Genomic DNA, 21,298 nt, shown 5'->3' on the forward strand with positions numbered 1-21,298 from the left:
TTTTTTAATATTAATTTTATTTTGCGATTTGAAAAAATTGAATTGTTTATTTTATTTTGTATAAAAATTAAAAAAAATTAGAATGATTATATGAGATTAGATAAGATGAAATAGTTTGATTTTGTATAACCAAACCAGACTGACAGATAACAATCCACTATGTTATGAGAGAAACTCACCCTGTCCGTTTATTTATTTTTAATACTTTTCTCTTCAACTCTACAAATCATACATGAAGACATGGGTTTTTTTTATTATTATTAATTGCTCTAAGAAGTTTCAACTTTTTAAGAAAAATGCCAAACGAAAAATAAAGGAAGAAGGAAACCGATCGATTACATTAGCTAGCCATTAGGTTATTATAAGATTAAAAAACATAGAATTAACATTAATATCGTTGAGTAAAAATTAAAATATTAATTGATGATTAGATAAACAGTACTTACATATAATATATATAGAGAATATCATATCTTGAAAATTAATTAGGATATAATTATTACCTCAATCAACATCATATAATATATAGTACTCGTCACGAAATTCCGAAAAGATCACCTCCTTAAATGCCAAACTCTCCAGAAATAATTAAGACAAATATATATATATATATATGTATATTTCTGACTAATATTTATTTGCAAATATTTATACATGACCAAAATTTTTATTTGCAACAAAATTATTTGACTGGAAATATTTTTATGTACACTAAAAAAATATGATATAGAAAATACGTAAAAATAATTGTAATTAAAGTTCTTAATCGACGAGTATTGAGAACAACAAATATGAATTTTACAAACGAAAGGAACCCTTTATTCATGCCTGGAAATATGAGGAAAAAGACAAATTAAAATAATGAAAGGGAACTAGTTGTAAACTTTCATACTTTTGCACAATTTCCAGGTATATTCGACTGATCAAATGATGTTCACACCTTCAACTTGTTCTCTATCTTTGTAGTCAAGTAGAACAAGCATGAATTTTACAATTAACGAAAGGAACCCTTTCTTCATATATGACACGACGTCTGGAAACATGTGAAAAAAGGCAAAATAATGAAAGAGATCGAGTTTGAAACTTTCATACTTTTGCTCTTAATTTCTAGGTCTATTCAACTCAAAGAATATTCGAACTTTCATAGTCCTTTTTCTCTGAGTACCTTTAATTTGTAGTAAATTAGAATTAACAATCCCTAAAAATTTGTATAAACACGAGATCATTAGAGATCATGTAAATAATTACACGAACAGTTCTTAAATTGATATTATAATAAATTGAAATGAAGTACCTGGCCAATGGGTCTGGCTACCAGCTCAAAAATAGGTAATTTATGTTCATGTCTTGTTTCAATTCTATTTATAAATATATGGCTTTAATTGTTTTGTTAAATAAATGGGTAAGGATATCTACAAAAAGATCATCGATCGGATGGGAAGCGGATGAAATCACAAACTCATCATGTCCTGATCAAAATTAATGTACACTTCCAAATTAACAATATCCATAAATGACGTACATGGCATCATGCGCACTTGAAATATTGACAAACTTACTCATGATATTCATCATCATGATCATGTTTGTCTTCCCCGTTCGTGTAATTCATATTATAAATTTTGATGAGTAGAAGCTGCCTTGAGACTCCATGTATGGAAGTGGTGAAGGATTAGGTGGCACTGGAATAAATGAAACTAATTAATGTATCAGACCAAAACCTGAAAAGAGACTGAAGCAGCTGCATGACAGCTGTAGTACGTGAGACCAACATCATGAGATGGCAGCAGCGCCTCTTGAAGAGTCGAAGAACCTAATTAATTAAACCTATTCCACGAATGATCTGAAATCCCCCACCTTCTAGTTTCCTGTCTGGCCAGATCCTAAATCCAAAACCTTCTATTTTCCATGGCTCCAAATTAATTCATCTTTCCCTCAATCTCCCGGCCCGGCTGGCCTGGTTGTCCTCTGCTCTCCACGGCCATACCACCACCAACCATTACGCCGGGGGTGTGAGAAAGATCAGCCACGTACATGATCATCATGAGCCACTTTTCCTCAGCCCTTCAATACTGGCTCGTTAAACACCCAATCATCTTCCACTTCTCATGGACCCAGGGTCAAACCCTTGGCTCCTCTCCTCTCTTCCTCACTCTCACCGTCCTCTCTTACCTCTTCCTCACCTTCCTTCTATCCCGCCTCCCTCTCCCACCCATCAGGCCGAGCCTCTTCAAATCAATCACTGCAGTCCATAACCTCGTCCTCCTGGTCTTCTCCCTCATCATGGCCCTTGGTTGCAGCGTCTCCACCCTCTCCTACGCACCTCACTTGCTCTGGGTCATTTGCCTACCCCCTAAAACCCCACCGAACGGGCCCATTTTTTTCTGGGCGTACATGTTCTACCTCTCCAAGATATTAGAATTCATAGACACCCTTTTGATCATCGTGAGCAACTCGACCAGGAGACTCACTTTTCTCCACGTTTACCACCACGCAGCTGTCGTGATCATGTGCTACATATGGCTACAAACGTCGCAGTCCATGTTTCCGCTGGTGCTCGTGACCAACGCGTCGGTGCATGTGCTGATGTACGCCTACTACTTGTGTTGTGTACTCGGGGTGCGCCCCAGATGGAAGCGGCTGCTCACGGAGTGTCAAATTGCGCAGTTTTTGTCTAGCTTTGTGGTTCTGGGTATGATGCTGTATTACCATTTCACAGGGTCAGGCTGCAGCGGAGTCTGGGGCTGGTGCTTCAATACTGTCTTCTACTCTTCGCTTTTGGCTCTCTTCCTAGACTTCCATGCAAAGAATTATGCCAACTCGAAGAACGAATAAAACGCACTTGTGGTCGTAATTAATAGCATCATGAAGATCATGGTCTTATAAAATTCTCTTGGGTACGTATAATATTTTATAGAGTAATGCTACGTACAGTTATTTTTACGCACTCTCTGCACACTCCACTGATATGATTGGCTGGATTAATTTTTTTTAATACATAACCAATCATATCACTGGAGTGTACAAAAGAGTTCGCAAAAATGACTGCACATAAAATTTTCCTATTCTATATCATTCATATATAGAAGATAGCGACGGCCAAGATTGATTAATTATTAATTTATGTAAGACTAGTTTGAGAGCATATAATATTCATAAACCTACCTACGTAATTGCAGTCATCCTGCCGTACTATTTAATTCAGTTGATCTAATATGATTATTTTGTACTGTACTTTGCACTACTTATCAAGCATTTATTCCGTCTATTATGCAATTTTGTAATTGGGATGAAAGAAAGTGTTTTATTGAAAATTAAATAAAATATTATTATAATATAATTTTTTAATATTATTTTTATTTTAAAATTTAAAAAAATTGAATTGTAATTTATTATATTTTATGTAATAATTTAAAAATTTTGTAATGATTATATATATATAAGAAGAAATGATTTGAAATAATTTAATTTTATATAACGAAACAAACCTTAAAAATTTCTTTTATATATATTATAATATACTGAAAAGAATATTGTCATGTTAAATATATATCACTGCAGTACTAGTAAAATGCATGGCATGCTTATTTGTCATCAGTTTATATTATTATGAAAATAATAATTTAATATTAAAATAAATATATTTTCATCGTAAATAGCTTATACCTAGTGATTTACTACAAATAAATCGTTATAAATATTTATTTATTTTTAGTCATATATAATTAACTAGCCACATGATGCATGCATGTACGTGTACGTGTACGTGCGTGTCTAGCTTATAAGTACTGTAACCAATTGTCATGTTTTTCCTTCAACTTCTGTGCGTGCCAATATTCATCCTGCAATTAATTTGATCGATCTGTTAATCCATGCAAGTCCCAGCTAGCTGATGATCTGAATCGATCTCTATAGGGCGGTTCCTTTTAGCGAGTGGTATATACTATACTACTTCTGCAATTAACTTGATCGATCTGTTAATATATGCAAATTAACCAAGCAGCTAGCCCACGCTGATGATCTGAATCGATCTCTCTCGCGCGGTTCCTTTTAGCGAGTGTTAGTACGTGTAAGGCCTTGCCCTAGCTAGCAAGCAAGCTACCGATCCAACGTCCCAGCTATGCAATATTATTTTACGCAGATCCAAACTAACATTCCAAATAAAAAACAATGTGTGTGGTCATCATCATCATGAGTAGCTGCATGTTATTGGGTGGCCCTATGTGTATATAACTGCACTTTGTCCCGTTACTGTCCCCAACATTTGCCGACCCGAATTGTCTACTCGAATGTCGCTCCTATATATCCTTAATATATAATGTTGCATGTAGGCATAGATATATAATACGTACCTTGATTAGTATTAAATACAGGAGATTCTTTATATATATATATATATATATTGTATCTCATCATGTATTTGTAAAATATTATAGAAAATATTTAGATAAAAAGATTCATGCATGAGTAGGAAATTATCATCGATCCCATGCATCTGAATATATGATAGTACTGTATATATGCAGCTTCTAATTATTTTTACTGTGAGCTAACGATGGAAAATGTTTTTAACACATGATGATGATCAGATCATAATTTCAAGACTCAACCAAACAACAAAAAATAATAATTTTTTTTTCTCAACAATTTGCTTACGCGAATCATAATTCATGAGGGATAGTGTGTGTATATATAAATATATATATTTATATTAAAATTTATATATATGTTTTGATGATGATGATCGATCAGGATTCAGCCATACAACAAAAACTCTTAAAAATTTACTGAATAAATATTTATGTTGAAAGTAATTAAGTTCTTCAATATTAGAAAACTTTTTCATTTTATGGACCATGATTCTTCGTGCATATCCTAATATTTAAGACATTTAAGAAAAGGGATCGATCTGTCGGTCATAAGATCATGTAGTACTCTGTGTCTCTCAGATCTCTCTCTCCCACATAAATTGTGGCCGTACTAATTCCAACTACCAACCGTCACCCACTTTACTCAACTCTGATCTCCTCTGTATCCCTGAGATCTTTTCAATTTGTTTCTCTTCTTTCTCACCGGCCCCTTCATGGATGATATTCAAGGAAACCATTGAAAACTGGCGCGCGCCGATGTACGTCTAATTATTCATGCCCAGAGGGCAGTTCTTCAATTTCCTGGAAATTAATTTTCATAAGGACCTTTCAGATATATATGCATTTGTTACAAGAGTCAGTGCTCCTAGCTATCTAGCATGCAAGCCAAGCTTCTATTTCCAAATGGACAAGACGCTAAGATGCTACATATATAACTGAATAAATGCATTTAATTTGCTCCCTGTCATGCAAAAATATGTAACATGCACATATTTACATATTTTTGCATTGACACAGGTAAATGCATGCATGAACATGATCAACAGCAGTAAATAACTTTTGCCTTTGTGTCCGTAAGTTGTAGTTGCATATTTTTATAGCATTATGAATGATGCTACAGGCCAGTACAGGCCGCAGTTTCACAGGTATACCAACAAAAGAAAACTCACAATATTCATGCACTTAAAGTTCATACTGCACTGTGAAACCTTGTGAGTATTCCTTATCATTATTTATAGAACACTATATATGATATATATATATATATATATGCTGTACTACTGCATGCTTTTATCAAGTTTTCGTACTCCTAAGATGGGTCAGGCATGAGTAAATGGCCTGCTGCTGTACGTGGGACCTCAATGTGGAGTGCAAGCTACGAATATTAACTTTTGCAGACTTACAATATTTATATATATATATATATAATACTGTGATCAGTGCTTATAATTTGTGTGGTACAATGCTGGATACATTCATTTGTGCAATATTAATTGATAGGTCATGGTATAGTGCTTGCGGTCCCTTCTTGGTCCTCATATATGGATAACGTACGTACTAGCTCTCATGCATTAACGATGATCTGGCCGATCCAATTAATCTGTATATATAATATTGGTCTGTCTGGAGCATTTGTTAAGCTATTTAATGTGTTCCTGTACGAAAAATGTTTATATATATATACACACACACACAAGCTATATACATATTTCATTATTGCTGCATGTGGTTGCAGGTTGATATATGTATGTGTGTGTATATAAATATATACATATAATATATATAAGTTTCAACATATATATATATATATATATATAAGTATACTACGTACGTACATGAGTGATATCATCCAAGATTGATCAGAATTTTGCATGCTAATAATTAGGATAAAACAATAAAAAATACTTGTCCTCGTACGATTTTTTGTCTTTTTCTTCACCGATGCTAATAAAACATGTGTGGTAATATAAATATATTTTTTACAAATAATAAAGAAAGAAAGAAAATAAATGTGGTTAAAACAAGTTGGCGTGAAACTTAAATATTGCCAGAAGAAACCGTTGGCCGTAATAAATTACTGTAAGGATACCTTATGGCCTGAGATTATACGCGGTGAGAATTTCAGTGGCTGTAGTTTGGAACTAAAACAGTCAAACCAAGACAAGGTCTGCCGCCTATGCCGCTTTACTCGGGTTGGGGGCTGACCCCTTGCACGTGTTTCTTCCCGTGGGTTTGGCAGTTTTCAGGCCGGCTCAATGTAAGGCCATTGTCTAATGTCCCAAAATTAAAAATAATATAATTTTTTAAATATTTTAAAAATAAAAACCATTTCATTAAATAAAATTTTAAATAAATTTATACTTTTCAAAGTGTAAAAAGTCCCATAATACTAAATTTAATATTTAATACAATAAATTATTTATATTTTAAATAATTCTTTAAGATCTTACTAAATTATTGAAGTACAAAATTTTCATTAAGCCCTCATTTTAAATTGTTGTAATAAATATAAATTCATTAAAATTTTATTTAAATATTTTAAATAAAATCTCATTTTATTGAAAATTTTAAAAATATTCTATATAATAACTTATATTTTATTGAATTATAATTACAAATGATTAATTTAAATTTTTCCTTAGATCTCAGTTTGTATTGAGCCACCCCTAGCCGTTTTAGGACCAAAAGAGTTATAATATCAATCAACTAAACTATATAATCAAATAATACATTATAAAGGAACAAAATTAACATAATGTACTCCAATTCCTGTACAAAGAACCTCAAAACAGAAAACTGAAATGTGAAAAGGGATTATATTTTCTTTTCTCTAGAACTAGTAACTAGATCCTTTAATGAAAAGACTACCCTTTATATGCAGGTCTCCCAATCCATCTAGACCTTGTCATTTTTCAGACTTCTTTCTGGTTTTTCTTGGTCCTTGGGTTCCTTTGTTTTAGTTTTTGATCTGGATTCTTCACCGTCAAATGGTAATACAACTACAGGGGCTGCAGGCACGGTGTCCCAACGCTCCTTCAAAAGACTCATGAATCTCTTAACCATGTCCCTCCTGAACTCGAGCTCCCGTGTAAAAATATCAAAGAGAAGGAAGGCAATGATATGCTTGAAGGGGACAAGAAGTAGAATGGTTGCAGAAGATAACAGCACCAGTGCAACCTCCGTGGTTATCTGACACAGTCGAGTTCAATACATTCGTTATTCATCATAGATCACAGCCAGATCAGTAGAGACTGAAACTTACAAAAGTTACATTTTTTACAAGTTTAGAAATAAAAATGCAACAAATTTAAAACAATCACTATATGCATCACTTTAAAAAATCATTAGCATGAATTCCAATCTTCATGTAGTCATTCCTTCTAAGGGAGACTGGACCAAAGCAACCACCGAACCAGTCCAGTATGGCTCAAACGTCTAAAAGCTCACTTTCAAAGATGTGACCAAATCTTTTGATCCAAATGCACTACCAAATATTCTTTTGTTTTCTCTTTTCGTCAATTTTCCAAGTTTTTGAATCATTTCAAGAAGTTTTTGTCTTTTTCCAACACCAGAGCATTTTTAACAACCATGGATTCACATCTGCTAAATCTCCTGTTGTGGTTACTTTGTGTGAATCCAGTAATGCAGAATCAACCGCAGAGCCATTTTACCAATAGAATATCACATGCTTCACACTTTGGTAAAAAGATCTTGAGAAGTTGAACCAAAGCCACCAGGCCACAAGGAGATCGTGTATTTGGGCTCAAATAATTAAATTAGGGTCATTGGTTTTATTGATGAAAACTCAAAACTCCACTCCACCCCATCCAATGCCGTAGTCTCTATTACATTATTGAAGACTATGTCTGCTACTTCTACCTATTTTACTTTTGGCCCCCCATTTAGCTCCTTTCATCATGCTAATTGTGGATAATTATCCAATTGTGGATAATTATTTGCTTTAAAGTGATATTAATTGTCTTGCTTTCAATTATTTGTTCAGAACAAATATATCTTTGCACATGTAAATGAAAATATATTTGAATTGAAGATGAAACCAAACAGCATTAGATGCAAAAGGTTTGGAAAGTCGAGAAGAAGAAAAAATAAAACGTTTCAAGTGATAATAAAATAACTTGTATGTTAGATTCATCATTTTAACAAGTCCTCTAATGTGTGGTGGTGATGTACCTGAGGCTGACCTGAGAGGAGAATTGTACGTAGCTTTAGTAATGTGACATTAAGATTCTGCAGATGGCTCTCCACTTCCCGCATTGCATCTTTTACAGCCATAATTTTTTGAATAGTATTTGATGGAGGCTGATCACGGATGGTAACTTTCCCAAAAGATCTTCCTAGGCGACCTTGCTTCTTCAGTCCCTTCAATATTAGCATTCCAGCTGCCATTACAATCAAGGCTATGGGAAAAATATATGACAGCAAGCCCCTAAAAACAAAATCAAAGTGGAATTTAAGTGACAATCAAAGGGTGGAAAAATTAAGGGTTTCTAGAATCATATAAGAAGAATAGTTAAGGCAAGAATCATAGTACTCCCTACATCCAAAATGAACAGCTGAATTGACATGCACAAACTTTTAGAAAAGCAGTGAATACTTTTTTTTATAGGTAGAAAAACATTCAATACTAAAATTTCGATCTTTTAAGATTTTAGAAAAACTTTTTTTTTGATAAGTAATCAAAAGTGTATTAATCAAAAACAGGCCTAGCCCAGTATGTACATGAAACTGCCCCTTTAAGAGGGAACAAGAGAGAGAAGAAAATCATGAAGGACCATCCCATTGAAATCAACAGCAATGGCCCATTTACAAAGCGTACTAAAGAAAAAAGCCAGCAGCTCCTCTCGTGTTCGCTCCATGTCTTCAAAAGTCCTAGCGTTCCTCTCCTGCCATAAAGACCACATGATGCAAATAGGTATCATCCTCCAGACTGCTGAAATCTAAGGCTGGCCTCCTATATTGGGCCAGCAAGCCAAAGTTGCCGCCACTGTCCCCGGCATAGCCCAGCCCATCTCAACTCTGTTTAGCACCTCATCCCACAAAACCCTTGCAATCTTGCAATGAAGTAAAAGATGATCTACAGACTCACCCCCTTCCTTGCACATACAGCACCAATCTACCACAATAACCCTTCTTTTTCTCAAATTATCAGTTGTGAGGATCTTACCCAATGCCGCCGTCCATACAAAGAAGGCCGCCTTAAGAGGCGCCTTGTGTTTCCATATCCTCCTCCAAGGGATCTGACATTGGGTATTCTGCTCAAGAGCTACATAGAAGAAGCGAACTGAGAACTTGCCTTTCCTGTGCGGGACCCACCACAACCGATCCTCATGGTGATTACTCGGCTTCACGGAGTAAAGGAGACTATAAAAAGCCACAAAGTGATTCACCTCCCAATCTTGTGCCGCCCTGATAAAGTTTATGTTCCAATGAAGATGTCCTCCCGCTACATCCATTACCTCCGCCACTGAAGCCTCTTTAAGGCTGGAAATTTGGTAAAGAGAGGGAAACAACTCCTGTAACGACACATCACCACACCAAGTATCTTCCCAGAATTTGATCCGGGTACCATTCCCCATCTGAATGCGGGAATGCCGAAGGAAGACCATCCAGCCTTTCCTGATATGTTTCCACAGCCCCACTCCATCAACTTCTCTAACTTCCTTCGTACACCATCCACCCCATATATCTCCATATTTGCACCCAATCACCCCTCGCCACAAGGCATCCGGTTCCCAACTATATCTCCACAACCATTTACCCAAAAGTGTCTGATTGAAAACCTTCACATTTTTTATACCCAGACCACCCTTGGAGAAAGGGCGACACACTGTTCCCCACTTGACCAAATGGTATTTGAACTCCTCCCCCAAACCGCCCCACAGAAAGTCTCGCTGTAATTTCTCAATACGGCTTGCTACTCTTGCTGGAATAGGAAAAAGAGATAGGAAGTAGGTAGGCAAATTAGAGAGAGTACTCTTAATCAGAGTGAGCCTTCCCCCTTTCGATAAATACATTCTCTTCCAGCTCGCCAACCGTCTCTCTATTTTCTCAACCACTGGTTCCCACAAGAGGGGCGATCTTGCCCCTATCCCCAATGGCAGACCCAAATATGTCATCGGGAACGAGGCTAATTTACACCTTAGCGATCGAGCCAGTTGTCTTAAATTTGGCACCACTCCAATTGGTACTATCTCGAACTTATCAAAATTCACTTTTAATCCAGACACTGCTTCAAAGCACAGAAGCATCGCCTTCAAAGTCCGCACCTGACTCTGATCTGCATCACAAAGAATAAGGGTATCATCTGCAAAGGGTATATGAGATATATTAGTAATGCCTCTCGCCTGGGTTCCAACCGAAAAACCGCCCACCAAGCCATTTCGACTTAAAGCCGACATCATCCTGCCCAGCCCTTCCATCACAACAACAAACAAAAGTGGCGACAACGGATCACCCTGTCTCAGGCCTCGTGAACTGTGGAAAAAACCAGCTGGACTACCATTTAACAACACAGAGAATTTTGCCGTTGACACACACCAGCGGATCCATGCTCTCCATTTCTCGCCAAAACCACATCTCCCAAGGATATATAGTAGAAAATCCCAATTTACGTGATCATAGGCCTTCTCCATATCCAGCTTGCAAATGATTCCATTACCACCATTCTTCATTCTACTATCCACACACTCATTTGCAATAAGAGCCGCATCGAGGATTTGTCTACCTTTAACAAAGGCATTTTGAGGCTTAGAGATAATCTTCCCTACCACCTCACTAAGCCTGTTTGCCAACACTTTGGAAATAATCTTGTAAACACCACTAACCAAGCTGATGGGACGAACTATCTTAGAAAAACTTCCTAACTATGTGTTTTTCCTTGTATATGTCCTCCCGTGTACCTTTGCCTAGTCTTTTTTTGATTGGTAGAAAAGCATTCAATGCTAAAATTTCGATCTTTTAAGATTTTAGAAAAACTTCCTAACTGTGTTTTTCCCTGTATATGTCCTGTGTACCTTTGCCTAGCCTTCTATTGATGTCAATAAAAACTTATAAAAGAAAAAAGAACTTCAGGAAAAGAAAAAGAAAATTAATAGTTTGACTTTTGGGATGGATACCAATCACGAGATAATAAAACATACAAATTGAGCCACTCATTATAAAGGAATAATATCTGCAGTCAGTATCATCAAAGACAACTTGATGATACTGACTCATTAGGAATGTCATGTAGGCAAGAACCTCTCAGCAAACATTGCCTTATAAATAGGAAACACAAATCTATATGCAAAGACATCTGCTATTTAAGATTGGAACGAAAAGGGTCTTTCATTGTGAACTCTCAGAGAGGAAAGTTTAGAATAAACATTATTGCGTCACTTGCATTTAGAAAAGCTTCACTTGAACCATATTTAGAAAGAGAAATGAATAGCCGCAGAATGCCAAAAATAAGAACCATCTTTAGATGGGGATATTTAATTTAGAAACTTCAGAAGAAATAAAATGTAACGGCCAAGGGAAATCGCTACCCACTTTTGTGCTATAACCCTAAAAAGAATAGTCAATTCGAAGCTTGATTAGAATCACTTATAAAACCCAGTTTCACCTAGTAAGTACCTAGTGAGGGATTTAGTCCCTACAACTATCTTTATAATCAATCCATTGTATGTGGGTTATTAGTATTCCAAATGTAGGACAGAGGAGTTAAAAACCCCCTCTTAAATTTCTGACGTCTTCGTTAAGGTCATGTCATACAGGCTCCAGTATCACATGGCTGACTTACTTTGTGGCAGTGATAGCATATGTAATGACCCAAGGCAAGCACTGGTCACGTTTACTCTATAACCCCCAAAAAACTAGTCAATTGGAAGTTTACTCAGAATCACTTACAAAGCCAGTTTCATGTAGTATGTAATCAATATGGAACTTAGCACCCATGACTACCTTTATAACCTACCTACTCCATGTGAGTTATTCATATTTTTATAGTGGGATTGGAGTGTTAACATAAAAGGCTTGAATTGAAGAAGGAAGTTACAAATCCACAATAATAATAAGAAATCTATAGTTCGTTATCATGTAACAGTTAAAAACATGTAGCAACTATACCATTTCTTAAATTTGACTCACTTATGGTAAAATTGTGTACACAAGGTATAAAGCAAGGATTGGTATCATAATGATCCTTCCATGCAATGGATCTACCTGAAAATCATCGTATACGCAAATGCAAGAAAAGAAACAGTCATGTGTGGCTCTTCCCAGCGCCTAAGTTTTTCAAAATTCTTGGCAATTATTGTTAGAGGAAGCATAAGTTCCTGCATAAGAAAAATACAATACCGTACATCAAATTATGATGCCATGATTCAATTTACAGAGCTCAAGATCTGGAATTTACTGCATTATCACATCGTCAAAATCACATTATGCACATGAAATTTTGATATGCGATCTAATACGAATTAAAATGATGATTTATTCAATATAGGATGGGTAATAATACCTCATATCTCTATTAAAAAAAAAAACCCTTCATATTCACTCATGTAAGAACCTTAATCCAATTAAGCTCAAAGGATAAAATCAAGAACTTTAACATGATTGTTGTGACAGGGAACATTTAGGACAATTTGTATAATATCTCTAAATTTTGGATTTAATCTTTGGCAACTGATTCATCATCCCTTTCTACAACCAACAAAGTTTATGAGTGGCTACTCATGTATTTATAAAGAGATGATACAATGGTTATTACGACATAGAATATGAGAAGCAAAAATTTACAAAACTTAACCTTTGATATATGGGGTTTTATATATCAATTATGGACTGACATTTGGCCGCTGTGAAAATGTAAGATCCCTTTTTGGTTAAAATGTTGATCACAGTAATAAGGGTTGAATCCCAAGCAGAAACTTCATACCAGAAGACGTTTCAAACAATATCAAAGAAATTTTGTCCATCTAGAGGAGGATGCAGTTTTATTAGATTGAAATAATGCTTAACAAAAACATGTCAGACTAAATGCAGGTAGCTTTAGCGTAATCAAAGAGATGGCTAAATTAGGTGTGGCAGAATCTGTCCTGATCCCATGAATTAGAAACTACTTGCAAGAAAGGAAGAATTAAAGGAGAAATATAGAGGTATAGGACTATCAAGATACAAGTCAATCATCCAACCTTGAAAAGATCAATGTTACTTGGTATCCCCTGAAGCATTGCAGCATCAATGGTGGCTTGGGTTTTCTCAACATCATGGTATTTTTGTTTGCATGTTTCCGATGCCCTTTCTACAAGAGTCATATCAGCCACAACTAGGTTTTTACTCAGTACCACTCCTTGTCTTACTGAAGAGCTTTTCCAGAAAGCAGTTGAAGCACTAGAAACCCATGATGGAGATCTCATCCACTTCTGCAAGTAAACACTTCCATCTATGTCAAACACATGGTTACTACACTCCAATACCTCCTCAGAAGGCCTTACCCCCTGAGTTGGTCGATTGCCTCCCTCTATAGGTTTTGTAACTAGTGGTCCACCCCAATATTTTACAGCTAGAGTCTGGAAAACAACATGACCATAAGGTGCATATTCTAAATATGAGAACTGAACAAGTTTAGTGGGATCTTCTAATAACTTCCGCATAAATTGAAGGGCTTGTAGTCTGGCAATACTATTAATGGCACCAGTGGTAGCTTGTCCCTTCCCTTTTTGAGCACCATACACATGAAACAATGATTCATCATCATCTTCAGGTCCATAATCATGTATGAACTTATGTAAAGCAATAACTTCACTTATAAAAGCATGCCATACATCTCGCCTCATTTCACCACCCAAGTCAACAAATTCCAGGACCCATAATTTCGACCTGAATAGAAGCAATAGAAAGACATTATACTATAGTAAAAAAGAGAGACATTTTATAATAGAACAATTTAGACTGAGATAAACACTTACAAAGAATTAATATGAGCCGTAAATGTTAATATAATAAATATCTAAACCTAAAACCTAGAAGTCAAATGAAATCAGAATCTTGATAAATCCTTATTTTCATACCAGAACCCTAAGCAAGAAATTTGAGATGGGATGCACCGAACATAATTCAATCTATTCAACTTGCATTATGAGAGCATTCCTTATCATAATTTCCAATATTGGCCCTCATAAACAAGGGATTCAAAATAAAACTCTTTGTAAGAATTATTATAATCAAATATATCTAATATTGTTTCTAGATGTCACATCATTGTTCAGAATTGGCTACATTTTTATATATGCAAAAGTCAGTCCACCGAGCGAGGTTGAAGTGGCCTACTCACTCGGTATCAGAGGTAATGGAGACAGCAGAGTCAAAGAGAACAGCTCCAAAAGGTCCAACTTTTGCTTTCTCTACACGTAGCCCATGCCTGGTAAGATCCAGTCTAATGGGATCTCTGTGCCCCGATAATCCAATTGCCTGCAACACATCATCGCAAGTTTATAGTTGGAGATAACGATTGCTCCAACCAAACATGTAATCTGGATAAAGAGAACATGTTGTCTAGAACCACATACATCATGAGGAAATATATAATTTCAGAATTTGATCTTTGATCATATCCCAAATTATCTTGCTAACTTGGACAATACCACAGGGGCTTGAACCAACTTTTTTTTCTTACAAGTAAACACGCATTAGGAAGCACTAGAAGGAGGGGGCTTGAACCAACAAATTCAATAAAAGAACAAATGAATAGGCAAATTTAATTTCTAAAGCTTTAAAGGACCGAACACAGTACAATAATTCAGCATAAATGAAATGAGGAACATGTAATACTCTTTGTATTAGGACATCATCATGGCATATTCGTGCCTTCTGCTAATGGAATTGAAGAACTTTTGCACAATTTTAGTGAAAATAAAAACATATGGTTAATAAAAAAGTCGAAAGCATCCAACCCCAAAACCTTTAGCTATTGGGACAAAGACTATTTGTTTGTTCCTGGACTCTCATGTGCTGGCCCAACACAGCCAGAGCAAAACCAACACAGAAAAAGTTGGATACTTTAACATGGCACCTCATATGGTTCATTGTTAGAATTCATGCAACTGGCCTATTTGTTTGCTTTTATTATATCCTGCTTAGGCTGTACAAATCGGTTAACCTGGTCAAGCCTGTTTGGTTATGGTTATATTTTGTTGAGCTAGTTGAGATCCTTTGTCTTTGTCGGATCTGTTCTGTTACTATTGTGTTGGATCTGTTCTGTTACCATTGTGTCGGATCTGTTCTGTTACTATTGGGCCAGTATGTGATAATTTGACCTCGCTAATCGCTTAAGCTCTTGGGAAAAATGTATCCAAGCTTCATGAATCAGTTTACCACCACCATTAGAAACTGGAATAATTCCATGGAATCACAATGAAACTAAGCAACTATAAAACAATGATCATCAGGAAACTTTTGGCAAAAAACTCAAAAGAGCAAGATATCTACTTTAAGAAAAAAAAACTATACCACTTCCGAATAATAAACTAATGCTGCTTCCATCCCTAAGCAGGCAACCACCGATCGATATGTACTTGATAATTACTGCCTTAGTATTATAGTCAGGCATCTCTAAAAATTCCAAGCTTCTACATGTTACGATCAAGTATACTACTGCTTACTTAGTCGTTATATTTTTTTACATGTGTAAAAAATAAATAAATAAATAAAAGTGCTGACTAGTCAATACATAATGTTTAAATGACAAAAAAGTTGTCAGGTGCATATGGCTTCATGCCTGGCTAATGAAATGATAAGACTCGTGTAATTTAAAAGTCTCTTATATTTAATAATATTTTATTAAAGAATTTTTAAACGATATCATAGCAATATATACTATCAATGATAAAAAAAGGAATTCATATGGAGGACCCCAGTTTTTCCATAAATGCCTGTTCAGCGAGTTAATGCTTTGTGAAACCTCTGTACCTCAAAATAGATTGCTTTATCAGTTAGGGTAAGTTTTCCTGGCCATGCCATATTATTCTCCCATTTAAGAACAGGTCGCTTGTTGCTGGGAGCAATGCATAAGATTCTCTCCTCATACAGCTGGGGATATTCTCGAATTTGGTAGGATCTCCGTCCTTCATGCACTCTACACCAGAAACAGCACAAGTTTGAACACATTTACAGATGAATAAAGCAAAATCATGCATTTCTTGTGGATGAGTAAAGGAAATCTACAATAAATGAAACATCAGAGAAATTACAATTCATAAACGGTAAACAACATTACTTTTTAACAGTAATGGCGACAGGAAATGGAGGGACTTTTCAAGTACTTTTCTTTCCTAACCCAAAAGGCTTAAGCTTTTTAAGAAGTATGCCTTAAACATACTACCAAACTTTTTGCATTGATTGCTTGTCATTTAATAATGCACAAGATTAAGAGAAAATCATGAAGCTCACTTGAGAAGTTCACTAATATAAGTCAGCCACACTCTCAAAGAGATGCCCTCTTCATCACCAGCAAGTGCCTTGTATAGATTGTGCACTGTCGGCTGATCAGCTACACCAGAAATAGCAGGAGCTATACGAACAAAAGCTGCTTCTCTGACAAGTTTCCCCTACATTTCCAACAAAAAATAAAATAAAATTGATCTGTTTCAACTTATCACTTCCCCTACATCCTGATGAAGAATCCTGATCACAATGGTCCTTGTCCTTAACCACAGTTCCATTTATATAATAAACAGCAAGTGAAGGCAATTTCAAAATTTTAGTTTAATCCCACTTTCCAGAATAAAACACCCCATCCATCAAGATCTCACATCCCATGCTTGAGAATAACCGAAGGATGTAGGAAATGAAGTGGAGAAATTGAGACCTCGCCTTTCATTTTTAATAAAAGAGTGACATGGTCAGTAGTACTATGTAAGATTAGCTGCAAAAGACAAGAACAGCTAAGGATGCGGTCCTCTCCTAGCTAAGTTGGAATGTAGCAGTCAAACATAAACTACTATCTATGGGTCAAATAACTTAGAAAGCAAGCTGCTTTGGACCTATCAAATGGGAGCTGATCAAAATGTGATGTTCCTCTCCAATCCTTCAATCTAATATAGAAGGATATCAGTTATTTCCTCAATGATCTCAAAATAGGATGGTGTTTATTATCTGCAAAGACATCAGCAATGTAAATAAAGGCCCATGCCATTCGGGATCTTACCTTGCTCCTTTAGTGATTCTAAGCAGATATAATTATCCAATTAGACACCAAAAGCTAAAACCACAAATGCCACTATGAGTTGGGAAGAAATTCTCAAAGCTTTAGATGGGTGGTTTAGCAAATAGATGATGACAGACATGAACCTGGAAAGAAGCTTTCTCTGAAGCATTTACAAGCTCCTCAAGGTAAGGATTCTCCCATGCAACCATTGTAATGAATATCAGTCTTTGGAATGCCGGTTCCTGCAAATATTCAAGATTTGTCCAAATAAGAAGTAGATTTCTCAAGTCTAGTTGATCCAGAACTTACATTTACAGATAAATGAACAAAAACAACTCTCAGATTTCTGATAAACAAATATTACAGATCAACAAGATTTTGATTGCAGAAGTTATAACTTATAACATCATTCAATAAAGCCTCAATCCGAACTTTCACAAATTTCTTGCTTTACAAAGTGTTATTCTAAGGACTGAACTAGGGTAGCTAAGCCTCCATTCTTTCCATTGATAGGACTTCAATAGAACAAATGGAAACATTCTAGAAAATTGTATTCTAATAGTTTTAACACCAACACTACAGGCTTGATCTTAGATAGCAGGAATACTGATCATGTTTATATAAAACAACAATCACTTGGACAAAAAACAACACCGACACTATCATTCTAGCAATTAATGGAAAGGTTGTCTGGTCACACCGATCTAGCAATTAATGTAAGGATTTGTGATCAGTTTGTGTTTATAACTAACCAAAACAAATTCAGAAAAATATAGATAGGCATTTGCTACTGCATGATCATGGCACACAAGCCTATCTGAGCCAATCGATGGGTATAGAATAATAGGTAAGATGTGAAGAATCAATTTGGAATTACTTTCACAAACCTTGAGAGAAGGATGAAGATCAGAATTATCCCTTGACAGGAACCTGAAGCAGCAATACTCGACCAAATTACGGGCATCATTATACAGAGATTCGGGAACAAGCGCTCTAAATATTTTCTGCATTTTTTCCCCTGTCAATCCATTCATCCTGCATATCTTAACTTCAGAGTCTCAAATCACAATTCCTTTATCAGTCCAATATGGAAAGCAAAACCAAGCAAGCTCTTGATAGAACAAAAGTAAATTACAAAACAAAATGGGGATGTATTTTTATGTTCTTTTCTTTCATTAACATACATTCTTTATGATTATTTTTAAAGTTCGCAGTTGCATTGTAGTTTGAGGAAAATAACCCTTCTTACATTTTATCTTATTTTTCCTCTATCAATATAAGTTCTAAATCTCTACTTATCAAACTATTTAATTTCCAAATCTCATAAAAATTAAAAGTAAAAACATTTATAATAGTTCTAAAATGTTAATTTGAAAAAGAATCACACAAGAGATGTTAATCTAAGAAATTTAAAATTGAAATATTCACCTGCTAAATTGCTCAATAGATACAACAGCAGCAAAAGAGAGCATCCCATTTGGTGTTCTGCTTTGAAGAGTCTGTTCGGCCATAAATATGTCCTCCATATCGTGAGCATCAAAAGTATTTCCATGATCAAGCTTTCTACTTTGACCAGTTTTTGTAAGTGGAGAAGTCATTTCATTCAAAAAGTTTTGGGTCTTCAATAGCCACAAGTTCAATCTTTCTTGCACTGTATCTAACAAAAAATAAAGAGTTGTGTAAATTCCAGAACTGAATGCAGTCTGAAATGTAATACCATTGTTAGATATATAATAAAACTTTCCTTATATAATGACTACCAAAAAAAAAATATAAAGCACATTGATATTTCTACTTTAACACATATCTAACTTATCTCAGATGAGCAGATTGTGGTGCATTTCCATATCTCAAATCCAATTAGTTGCTCCATTACATGTTATATACACATTCTCTACTACTTCTTCCACCCATGTATAATGGATGGACGGATGGGCGCCAGATTGAAAGAAGAAAGACGGCCCATGAGACCAATAACTCCAAGCTCAGCAGCGGATGGATACACAGTTTTCAAATGTGTTTGTGTGTGTGTGTGTGTGTGTGAGAGAGAGAGAGAGAGAGAGAGAGAGAGAGAGAGAGAGAGAGAGAGAGAGAGAGAGAGAGAGAGAGAGAGAGAGGAACAAAAGAAAAAACAAAACCAAATAATTTAAACCGGAAGCTATAAAAAAAAAAGAAAGTGTTCCTCAAGAATTTCTCAGTTTAGAAAGCTTGTGAATGGAGGTGACGACACTTGTTGTGTGGAAACTTTATAACATAACAATGAAAAAAAAATCAAGTTGATGTACAAAGTGAACATCCCAAGAACAACCAGCAGTGGGAGAAATAAGATTCATACAAATTAGACTTAAATCTCTGGTCGGCATGGAAAAGTAATCACTTAGCATTAGAATGTTAATTGTCCATATATGCTAAAATTGAGAACCGCCGTTACCTAATGTAATCACGTTTTCCCTTCTTTAATTACAGACGAAAAGTTGTATAAGAAAGGATTGAGTATACAGCGATAAAAAGTAAGATCTCTTCCAGAGTAAGTCGGGCAACAAGAACAGAAGAGAACGGGACCATAGTCCCTCTAATATCCAAGAATCCAAGATAAGTAGATGTTATAAAGGGAAAAATTCTCATTGGACCCAAAACGAGAGCTGCTCTTTAAAACTTCATTTCAAAGGAGGAGCTTAAAGGTCCTCGGAGACTCCCGTCTTACAATAACTACTTTTTACCTTCACATAAACAATCTTATTAATGTTGTTATCTCCAGCGAGCAAATTAAGAAGCAGGCAACTAGATAATAAGTCGATTGTCACCCTCCCAAACATGGTTGGACATCTCCATTGGTTCCTTGAAGGCCAGGACATTCATTAGCCCCAAAGTGATACTTCATGCTACATCTCCCCACAAATCCAGAAGCAAATACAGTCTTAACCCTCCACTACAGTCCTATCAGATATCTTATACGCTCCATGCAAAATACATAATACAAATAGATACATATTTCCTAAAAGTTGATGCATATAAATATGCACCGCGCTTAAGCCACAATTTGAACGGAAAAAAGACTTACTAGCATTTATGTCATTCAGCTTCCATTTATCTCCCAAAGACTGCCCCACAAGCTTGAACCGATGGTGATGCTCTGAAAAATTCTTTGTAGAATACCCAAACTTGTAAAAGTCCCTGTTATGACGAAGTAACAAAGAATTGGGCGCAACAGGAGGTTGTTGTAGCCGGGTTACTGGGGATTTTGACAGCATTTTTTGGTTTTTTTTTTGTCTCTAATCTAATTTGTCAAGAACTAAACTTGGTGCACATAATCTAGTTGCCTTGGCGTAAGAAGGAAAATTCGAATAAGAAGAAGGTGGACGGGAAAAGAGAGAGAAAAGCAAAAAGAAAACGAATAGGTGTTTGTGATGGAAAGGACTTCCTTTTTTCTAAGACTCTGCGAAGAGACAAATCGGTGGTGTGTTAGGCTGTGTTGCTGGTTTTCCCATGGCATACTTATCGACATGGTCGCTTTGTACGATTGCTCCTAGTTGATAATGGATGTCATGATTGAAAAATAATAAATATTTTTTATTATTTAATATCTAATAATAATAATAATAATAATAATTTTTTATAATTTTTGTGTGTGTACAATTATAACTTCTTATTAATTTTTTGTATAAGAAAATATTATTTATATTTATAATTTCAATTATACAACTACTATTAATTATTA

General features: G+C 35.5%; 2 protein-coding genes across 8 annotated transcripts; one reads left to right on the plus strand and one right to left on the minus strand.

The window, feature by feature from the left end:
* The first annotated feature begins 1,743 nt into the window (after positions 1-1,743).
* LOC122313841 (elongation of fatty acids protein 3-like) lies at positions 1,744-3,182 on the plus strand. Its single transcript, XM_043129112.1, has one exon. It carries the CDS (start codon positions 2,035-2,037, stop codon positions 2,833-2,835), a length of 801 nt encoding a protein of 266 aa, XP_042985046.1. The 5' UTR covers positions 1,744-2,034; the 3' UTR covers positions 2,836-3,182.
* Positions 3,183-7,077: 3,895 nt separating this feature from the next.
* Positions 7,078-21,117, minus strand: LOC122314278. Of its 7 annotated transcripts, none has more exons than XM_043129768.1 (11): positions 20,642-21,116; positions 19,009-19,237; positions 18,468-18,615; positions 17,724-17,822; positions 16,824-16,981; positions 16,344-16,509; positions 14,710-14,846; positions 13,568-14,255; positions 12,594-12,706; positions 8,562-8,817; positions 7,078-7,559 (listed from the first exon to the last, which is right to left on the minus strand). In XM_043129768.1, exons 1-11 carry the CDS (start codon positions 20,829-20,831, stop codon positions 7,266-7,268), a joined length of 2,478 nt encoding a protein of 825 aa, XP_042985702.1. In that variant the 5' UTR covers positions 20,832-21,116; the 3' UTR covers positions 7,078-7,265. The 7 variants fall into 7 exon arrangements, 6 of the variants coding, with proteins under 6 accessions (XP_042985702.1, XP_042985707.1, XP_042985705.1 ...); XM_043129770.1 differs by having other exon boundaries at positions 7,325-7,559; positions 8,573-8,817; positions 20,642-21,117; XR_006243672.1 differs by having other exon boundaries at positions 7,423-7,559; positions 8,573-8,770; positions 20,642-21,117.
* Positions 21,118-21,298: the final 181 nt, after the last annotated feature.

The sequence above is a fragment of the Carya illinoinensis genome, chromosome 6 (assembly GCF_018687715.1).
Source record: "Carya illinoinensis cultivar Pawnee chromosome 6, C.illinoinensisPawnee_v1, whole genome shotgun sequence".
Lineage (NCBI taxonomy): Eukaryota > Viridiplantae > Streptophyta > Magnoliopsida > Fagales > Juglandaceae > Carya > Carya illinoinensis.